The sequence below is a fragment of the Copadichromis virginalis genome, linkage group LG15 (genome assembly GCF_057382275.1).
Source record: "Copadichromis virginalis isolate Kocher_CV1m ecotype Utaka linkage group LG15, C_Virginalis_male_GT1.1, whole genome shotgun sequence".
Lineage (NCBI taxonomy): Eukaryota > Metazoa > Chordata > Actinopteri > Cichliformes > Cichlidae > Copadichromis > Copadichromis virginalis.
The window spans coordinates 6,559,751-6,569,261 of record NC_140632.1 but is presented as its reverse complement, the minus strand read 5'-3'; the positions used below and the strand labels follow the sequence as shown (position 1 = coordinate 6,569,261).

At 37.3% G+C, this 9,511-nt stretch overlaps 1 protein-coding gene across 1 annotated transcript; it reads left to right on the top strand.

Moving 5' to 3' along the window:
- The first annotated feature begins 393 nt into the window (after nucleotides 1-393).
- il20ra (interleukin 20 receptor, alpha) lies at nucleotides 394-5,954 on the top strand. The gene is given in 8 exon segments (XM_085431558.1): nucleotides 394-696; nucleotides 1,349-1,475; nucleotides 1,727-1,935; nucleotides 2,016-2,191; nucleotides 2,797-2,941; nucleotides 3,211-3,347; nucleotides 3,646-4,475; nucleotides 4,477-5,954. Coding segments are annotated over 8 exon segments (1,767 nt in total). The 5' UTR covers nucleotides 394-647; the 3' UTR covers nucleotides 4,571-5,954.
- The last annotated feature ends 3,557 nt before the right edge of the window (nucleotides 5,955-9,511 follow it).

Sequence of the window (9,511 nt, the reverse complement as noted above, 5' to 3'; positions counted from 1 at the left end):
TCATTTGACAGTGTATTTAGAGAGAGAGAGAGGATATTAGCTGGGGGGAAACGGACTAAGGAAATAACACGGAGCACCTTATTACTCAGGCTGCTATCCGGATAAACACCACAGGAACATCTTAAGGAAACTGTACCTGTTCCCACATAACAGCCTCCACACGCCACACCACCGCAAAACTAAACACAGTTCACTTATTTATTTGGAAATGGGTCACGTATAATGTATTTTTTCTTTCCACATATTGGAGTGGATCTAATTGTTTACTAAGTACTTGTACTTAAGCTTAGATTTTTGTAGCCTATTATCTCAATAGACGTCGACACGCCCACGCGCGGCTCACAGGTGAACTGTTCACAAACGAGTAAGGTCACATTCCTTTCCCCAAAAGGAACAAGGAAGCCTGTCAGGTCGCAGGGATTCCTTTAACTGAATCCACGGGGTTTTATTGGTTGGCAGTTTCACGTAACCCTTCCGACTTCAGCTACATTCTTTCACTTTAAACCTTGAGTGCGTGGTTTTAATTCCCTTTAATCGAGAGAACTGCGGGCAGGTGTACTATGAGGAGGAACTGGGGGGAACCTGCCGAGGGGATTGGAAGTATTTGCTTTCTTGTTTTTGTGAAAACATGACGACTCCGTACAAAGATGTTGGCTATATTCACATTATTCATTTTTTATAGCCTGCACTCCACAGGTAGGTCTGCATTTAAATGCTAATATCTATTTTCTTTGTTGTTACTTTGTGGCTGCTGGGTTTCTTTGTTTCCACTGTTTCCATTTTGTCCAGTTAGTTTTATGGCGTTTATTCAGTTTAAGCGGACTGACTTTTATACTACAACAATGCACCCAACGATGAGATCATTAAAGAAATTAACACATTGTAATTTAGTTCTTCCACATTAAGTGCAGAAAGCGGCTGTTAGAGCTACAAACACGTGTGGTTTTGTTAACAAAAAAATGTATTAGTCCATCTAGCTCTACTTTAAGTGTAAACTCACTTTACAGACTCAGGTTTTTCATCCTGAGATCAAAGCATAAAACACATTATTTGATCTGTGTGCAAAATGTACTCTGGATAATCTTCCCATAGAGAATCTTTAATCAAACACTTTTATTGTGTTTGCCTACTTGAAATGATTTATAAGGAGCTAAGTGTACTGTGTGAGGTGGAACAAAGTTTGAAAGGCAGTGAATCATAGTGACAGCTCACACCTTATGGTCATATGTGGACAACTAGTTGAATAGTACCATTAAACACAGGGGAAGTTTAAAGGTCAGTCAGGACAACTAGAAGCTAGTGTATATTCTGATGACAGGCACCTCACCTCTTGTCTCTTTCCCCTCAGTCTCCCAGTCTGTTCCCAGCCCCATCAATGTCACCTTCTCTTCTGTCAATCTGAGGAACGTGCTGCAGTGGTTTCCAGGAGAAGGCAATTACGCAGATGAAACGCTCTACACAGTGCAATATGCCATGTGAGTAAATGTTTTAGAATTTAAATAAAAATGTATAGTTCCCAAGAACTAGCCTAGATGCAGTCCCAAAGGGATTTATTGGCAACAAAAAAAAAGTTCCAGCAAGGCTAAAAGAAATAAAATGCAACACGATCTCAAAATCAGTCTGCCTTGTTTAAGTTAATTTTCTTTATTGACTGTGACTTTAAGCAAACTCTGCTCAACCTGTGCAAAAGTTCACCTCTGAATGTGTGGGTCTTTGTCTTTTCCAGCTATGGAGACAGAATTCAAGGTAAGAAGGGGAAACGGGTGAACTGGAAGGCAGTGCAGCACTGTACAAAAATAGTCCGGACGTGGTGTGATCTAACCAGTGAGATGTGGGATGAGAACCAGGGTTACTATGCCAAAGTTCGTGCTGTGGAGAGGGGAGCGTCTTCCAAATGGGCTTTCACACCCAGGAGATTTGAGCCAAAGACAGACAGTAAGTTAAAGAAACAAAAGCATTACATCATATTTAACATGTTTACACTTTAAACAATAGAGGTTTGTCCAACTTTGTAGCTACTTTGGGGCCCCCACTGCTTTCTGTGGAAATTGAAAACAACAGTGCCACCATCACTATGATGGGACCGATGAGGTATCCATCAAACAACCACACCCCAGCGCTTTCCATGGTGACTCTCTACGCCGAGATGACTTACAACCTCTCTGTTCGCAACACCCATCTGAACCAAACGGTAGGTATAAATCAAGTAGAAATATATATGACTACTGTAGCTTGACTCCGCATATAAGAAAAGTTTTAAAATTCTAGGAAGAGGTGAAACAATCTCTATCTGATGTTGCTGCCCTGAATTGCTTTCATTTCAAAAACAGGATTGTCAGGCACAAATAAAAACATTCATGCTAGACATTGTATTGAAAACTTCCTTGTAAAGCACTGAGTCAACTACTACAACTTCATTTTTTTTGTAGTTTTTTTTTAACTGCTTATATATGGAAAAGAAATAGTAAAAACATATGTGATTACTCATGAAAGTGGCCACTTTCTCATTACTTTCATACATTGTTTTCGTAAGTATCCAAAACATACAAGTTTCATTATATAATTTTTCAAGGGATCTTATATCTGTTTTCACTCTTATATGCTTTTCATACAAGTTTCACACAAGACGGATACAAACTTTAAGATTTATATATATCTTTTCCATATGGGTAGCTATGACGACAAACTAACCTACGCCCACAAAGCATAAACTTTTTGTTTTTTGTGCAGCAATTCTTTCCAAAATTCTTTCCCACTCTCTAGCACTACCTAATCTGTGCACTTGTTGGTTTTTAGCACCATTTCCCAGTTGTTGGCAGCGTGTACAAATACCGCCTGATGAAGTACAACATGGAATACTGCTTTTCTGCACAGTTGAAATTCTCCTCGATGCCAATCCACTGCCAGTCCTCTGCATGGCTCTGCATAACCACACCTCAAGGTACAACTCCATTGCGTGACCGTGTCTGTAAATGAGAATATTCGGCTCCCTGTTTGAAATGTAGAAAAAAATGTCAATAAACATGATATCAAAGCTGGAGAGCGATTAGTGTTTGTGCGGCAGGTGTATTGTACTTCCTTGTGTGAGCCAAATATGTCGGTCAAGGAAATGGTTCAGATGTTAGATTATTTTCTTTTCACATCACAAGCCCTGGATGAATAAATATTTTCACTCACTTCACCCTCTTTTTCTTTTTTTTTCTTCTCTAGACCCTGTGATTGAGCAGCTGCAGAGTGTGACTGTGGGTATTGTTGTTCCAGCTTTGTGCATTGGTATGATCATTGCAGCTGCCTACCTTTTCCATCGCTACCTGTCTGGGAAAGACCAACACAGTCCAAATATACTGGTAATAGAAATGCATATAAACATACTGGCAATTCAATACCTAAACAGCACTTAACTTTAATTAATGTAGGTTCGCTAAACTGGGCAATGCATGTTGTTTTTTTGTTGTTGTTGTTTGTTTGTTTGTTTGTTTTTTAAATACGAATTTAACAATTCACCTTAGGGAACCACTGACATAATTGCACTTGCAAACTGAAACTACTGCTTTGCATTTCACCTAAATGAGATATCTTTGAGTAGTGTTTCAAAGGTAAATTATCAAACATTTCATACCTTTTTCCTTCCCTTCCAATTTCCAGAACCCACCTTCTTTTCACAAGTCTCCTATTTTGTTCCCTCCTGAGAGTTCCAACCTCATCCCAATCAGCCCCATCAGCCCTGAGCCACCAGGAAACTTATTCACAATGTCAGGCCTTGAACACCCCATCTACTCTCTACAAGTTGTGGATCCCCCACCCAGCTACTCGCCCCAGAGGCATGAGGCTCCCTTGGATGATTTGTCCGTTGAGTACGGGGGTATCAGCATGGCTCCTCAAATCATTGTTGAAGGAGAAGAGGAAGCAAGAGGAGGGAATCAAGATGATGGAGACCGGAGAGTTGAGAGCGTTAACTCTGGTGGAGCTTACGCTCCTCAGGCTAACACTTCTTGGACATGCAAACAAACCCCCATGCAAACACATGGCCAGTCATCTGCAGGTTTACAGTCTTTTCCAAGATCAGCTACATGTGGGCTCAATAAAAAGAAGGATGGACAGATTGAAAGTTTACTGGTAAGCATTCGGTTAAATCTGCAAACAATGGAGGAAGTAAAAAGGGGAGAAGAGCTGCATGGAGAGGTGATCTGGAGCACACATAGGGAGGGAGTGGCAAACAGAGGTGTGGAGGAAGGAAACAACTGTGAAAATGTGCCTTTAATCTCTGCTTATGCCCCACAGAACATTCCAAACATGTCTGCCTCCTCCTCGGACCAATCTGACATCACGCTAGATGACTTTAGTGTCAATCATGAAAGAGGACTGCATGTACCTCTACTTTTAGAGAGAGGTAGAAGACGGAGTGAAGAGGAGTATGTGACGAGAGCTAGGTTGAGGCTAGATAATGTTTCTGTCAGCCAAGCAAGTGACGAAGAGGAATAGAGTTAGAACACGACAGGTGGAAACAGGGAGTGAAGTGGAGAAGGTTTTCAACAAATGGGACTTTGTTGGGATCCCCATGGATCAGTAGATGATATTCATCAGTAAAAACCACTAACCCTGTTCTTGAAAGATAATCCAGGAAACATGGCCAGTATACAGTTTCTCAGCTCTATTCAAATGCATACAGTGTGTGATAAAAGCAGCGTTTAGTACTTAGTACTCACTTAATAATGTTACCTTTATAGCTGAAAATCTACTGATATACACATGAAGAAATCATACTATGGTGAACTTTGAAGGATATGTATTTATCTTAATTACAAGATACACTGTATATTTTAATGTAATTTGTTTTGAATCTGTATTCATCCTCATGTAGCTGTCTGATAGTGACAGAAGATAATACAACATATGATCATAACCTAACATAACGAAGAAACTACACTTCATTCTGGACTGGTGTCTGACATATCTCTCTAAGATAATCAGATGTTTGTTTGGGTTTTTTTTTTTTTTAAATAGAAAGTACAGCAAAATCCTATATAGGAAACTTTACCCGTGTGTTTTCTTTTAAGGGTATGATCGCAGTGTATTGTAGATGTTGCATGACCGTACGTGTCCGTGTTTACTTGTAAAGGTTGAATTACAGTGGGTAGTTTGTTTGTTTTTTTTGGGTTTTTTTATCAGCTTGTCCATCATGCTGTTCCGAGTAAAGCATTCAACCTGCTTTTATTTAAATACTGTGGACTATACACCTTTCGCTGTTGTTTGTGAAGCGAATCCCTCGTTTTCACTGCCAGTAACAGCAGTATCTGTTCTGTAACTGGAAATGATGATGTTAAGTGGAATGAGAAGTGTAACTGTACATGATCATGACAACATCTTTGATTAATAATGAGTTGTATGATCTGCAGTTTGTCTCCACTACCTTTGTGCCTTTGGGTTAAAAAAAAAAAACTGGTTAAATCTGTGAAATCTGATCATGCCATCATATCGTCTTTTGTCGCTTCTTCTGAACCTTGCAAATGTATTCCCATCTGCAGTATTAACAACATTATGGTTTTACCTTGTTCTTCTCCATTTTTGCTGTTTCTGTTCTGAGCTGAACAGAACATATTTTACACTTTGTCATTTAGAACTTGTCAGACTTGTTTACTGCAGTGAGTCCTGCATTCCAACACCAACAACACGCTTAAAATAGCAGTTAAAATATGTGATCATTACAAAGTACACAAAAGGCTTTCACTGGCACTTCTGAACATTTGTGCATAAATTATGCTTTGTTTTGACTTTTTTTGAAGGAAATCAGTGTGGTCTGTGTTAACACCGTTCCTCTTTCTGTGCCCGTGCTGTTCTTGCATGAAGTTGTAACTGCCCAAAATATGTTAATTTGTAACATCTGACTCATACCATCTCTTTGTAGCTCGATGGGACTTTCTGAGAATAAATTATTTCTTCCTGTAGAAGCTTAACCTTTGTGTTACTAAAACAACACAGAGGGGAAACAGGTACATTTAGTTTCTGACACCCACTTCTAACGTCCATTCTGCACACTGATAACATCTAAAACAGGTTGTTTCAGGTTAATGCATTTACAGAACTCAGTTTGGTGCATGAACTCTGGTTAACCGTTCATTTAAAACCATGATATCCATGTTGTTTCATAGCTTTATATAGTTTGTTGTCCAGTTAAACCCTTGTATTTTAAGAAGGCATTAGGACACTGTATACAATGCAAATGTCATAAACCCATATTTTACTCACAATGGAACACAGCGAGCATATCAAATATTTAAACTGAGGCATTTTACTGTTTCATGAAAACTATTAGGTTGTTTTAAATTAGATGGCAGCAACACATCACAATGTTTGGATGGGGGTATGGGGGGCAGCAAAAAGCTAGAAAGGTAAGTTGTAGTAAAAAATATTTGGAAGAGCATTTTGTAACTAATTAGGTTCATTAACAACAAGTCAGTAACATGATAGAGTGTGAAAAGAGCATCTTACAGAGGCAAAGATTCTCAAAAGGTGAGCATGGGTTTGCCCAAAAAACTACATCTAGAAATAGTGGAATACTTTTAGAATGATGTTTCTCAGTGTGTAATTATGAAGACTTTATCTATAGTACATAATAAAGTACAATATTATCAATCTTTTTTGAGAATCTGGAGAAGTCTCTGTGCACAAGGGAGAAGAACAAAAATCAATATTGGATGACTTTGATCTCTGGGCCCAGTAGTAGCACCACATTTTTAAAAAAGGCATTATACTGTCAAAGACTCAGGAACACTTCCAGAAATCAAAGGATGCTGAGATCAAGCACGCTGTTCATCTGTTCTAAGCTGTTGTACTTAGCTTGTAATCCTCCTGTTGACAGCTTGTTTATACGCAGGAAAAAAGGTTTGTGCGAGCTTTTATTTCAGCCTGCATCTATGCAAATAGACAGAATTGGCACCAAAGTATCTGTTCTTAAATGCACATAATATAACACAATTTTGAAGTATGGTTAGACAAATGTTTCTATCTGGCCCACTCAAAGTTTGTGTACGTATGGATATCTGTTCCCTAAATCCTCCTAGATACGCTAAACAGTCTGCAAGGAACTTACTAAATGTCTATAGAGCATTTGGGAACTGTTTTTAAACACTCATATCCTTACTGATTATATTCATTATGTAGTAGCTGTTCTCAGAATAAACTGCCATTTACGTGTAACTTACATGTACATTGTTGTCAGTAAATTTTGCAAAAACAGTTTTCAGTGCAGTGGCACTTTGGGGTGGGTCACGGGAATATGTGAAGAACTGTTCCCCAAAAAGTAATGCTAATAGTACCTGTAATTCATTACTTTGTCCTATGCAATGAATATGTAGCTTGCAAAGAAGGAGACATGTATTTATTGTTCATTACTTATTATTCTTGGTGTTTATGAAAGCCATTTTTACCATCTGATTATATATAATTATTATATCAGATAAAATGTAGATAAAAAGATTGATTTCATAAATTAACATAGATGTCTCTGTTTTAATACAAGAACCAAGCGAACAAGCACTGCAGGCCTTGCAAAAACAGCCTGGGATAAGTTTGTGTCATTAAAGTGTCATTAAAGCGCTTTTGCAAAATTATATTTATAAAGTTTGAATAAAGTACAGCAATTAGCTTTTTTTAAATTTAGCACTGCCATTGTGTTATTACACAGCATGACTTTCACTGTTTTTAGGAATAAAATAAAATAGAAATAAAAAACACAAAATTTGATATGTAATGTATTATTTTGATGTATAGTGTCATTATATAATTGTTTATTCAGTGTATTCTGATTTTTTCTCCGCACTTCACTCTGATTACCCAGGTATAATTTCATGACAATATGCTTTTCTTTAGATCTTTGAATATCTGTTTACCTTCCCTTGTGTGTTCTGTCACTGGATACTTGCTTTGTTCAACAGAATTTGGCACCCAGCCTAAATAAAAGGGTAGTCATTTGATTACTAAGTTTGTTTGTTAAATTCTTTGGAGTCCTCATATTCAAGTCATCTTCCTCCACCCACTGTGACAGTTTTTATGTGGTTTTAATTTTTTTGTTTTGTTTTTTACAATTCATTTTATCTTTTTGAGATTGCAGAGGTTTTAAGCTCTGTATACTTCACAAAAGACATAAATACAACCTGGCTTATTGTGTATCTCAGTGTTTAGGTTTTGCTGACACCTGTGTGTGCTTTATTGAAGAAAGAAAAGAAATATTCAATTGATGGAAAATGACAAGAATACTAAGGAACAATAACTCAAAGTTAGACTGAACTTATGTAATTACAAGTTTACCCTGAAGTCACATTTTTTTTATGGTAATGTGGTTTAGATTTAAGATGCTTATAACTTGAATTTTGTTCCAGGTGTCACAATATGTGATGAATGTTCAAAATATGTAGCTTTGAAGAAGATAAAAAGATTATTGTTAAAAGAGTAAAGGATAAAGTAAGCAAGTGGCGATTGTACCTAGTGCATTGTCTTTACACTTACCGCCCCTGATCATTTAAAACATTTATCATTCTATGTCCTGATTTGAAAAGTTGGTGAAACAAAATTAAGTTCTTTCATTCACTTGTGCACTTTGTTGTTGTTCCTGTATAAGTGATAGCAACATCAGGAAGAAGGAACAGAAGACGGTGAAGACAAGTGGCAAGGCAAGGGAACTGGACAAGTAGCTTAATTGGATCCCACAACATCCAATATCTCTGACATCCAAGATCTCTCTGTCCAGAAGAGCGCATTCGAAATGTAAAGATACTGCGCAGGACCCTCAAACTCCCAGGCCCGTTCTAAACCTATATATATAAAACAACAACAACAACAACAACAACAACAACAACAACAACTTATGAATATCGCATTTTTTTTGACACGACATCAAATACTTTTGTTTTACTTTTGTTTCTATTCCTAATACATGCTTAGCGCCTCTCCGAAGTGAAAGTAGAGACAATAGCGACATCTGCTGGTTAAACTGTAGATGACATAAGGTTGAAAACAAAACTGGGATAAGTACTTATTTAGAGAAGGACCCTTGTGAGACAGATAAATGATGTTTTACTTTAATAATACTGTAATTATTACTATATTTTAATTATATAGATTATTTTAAACCACACAAGCGGGTAAAAGGTCTTTCTTAAATATTATATAATGCATACAGACGCTATCATTCAAGATCCAAACTTCCAGTTTTGCTTTGGGATATCAAATATCCTCATCTCAGCTGATACTTTTATCTACCTTTCATTTACCAGTCAGGTATGTCCCCACATGTTAATAAAATGTTGAAATATTCGCTTTACCTTTGCTACCCGCCATGATTTGAAAACCTTTATCGTGTCAATTCTTCTTCTGTGCCTAATTTATAGGCTGTGAAAGTTCATTTTTTACACGTTTAATTACTTTAAGAATGGGCCGTGATTAAATGTCTGATTCTGGATTGGAAGAATAAAAGAACGTATTTGAATGTATTCAGGTTAAATACAAAGCAGAG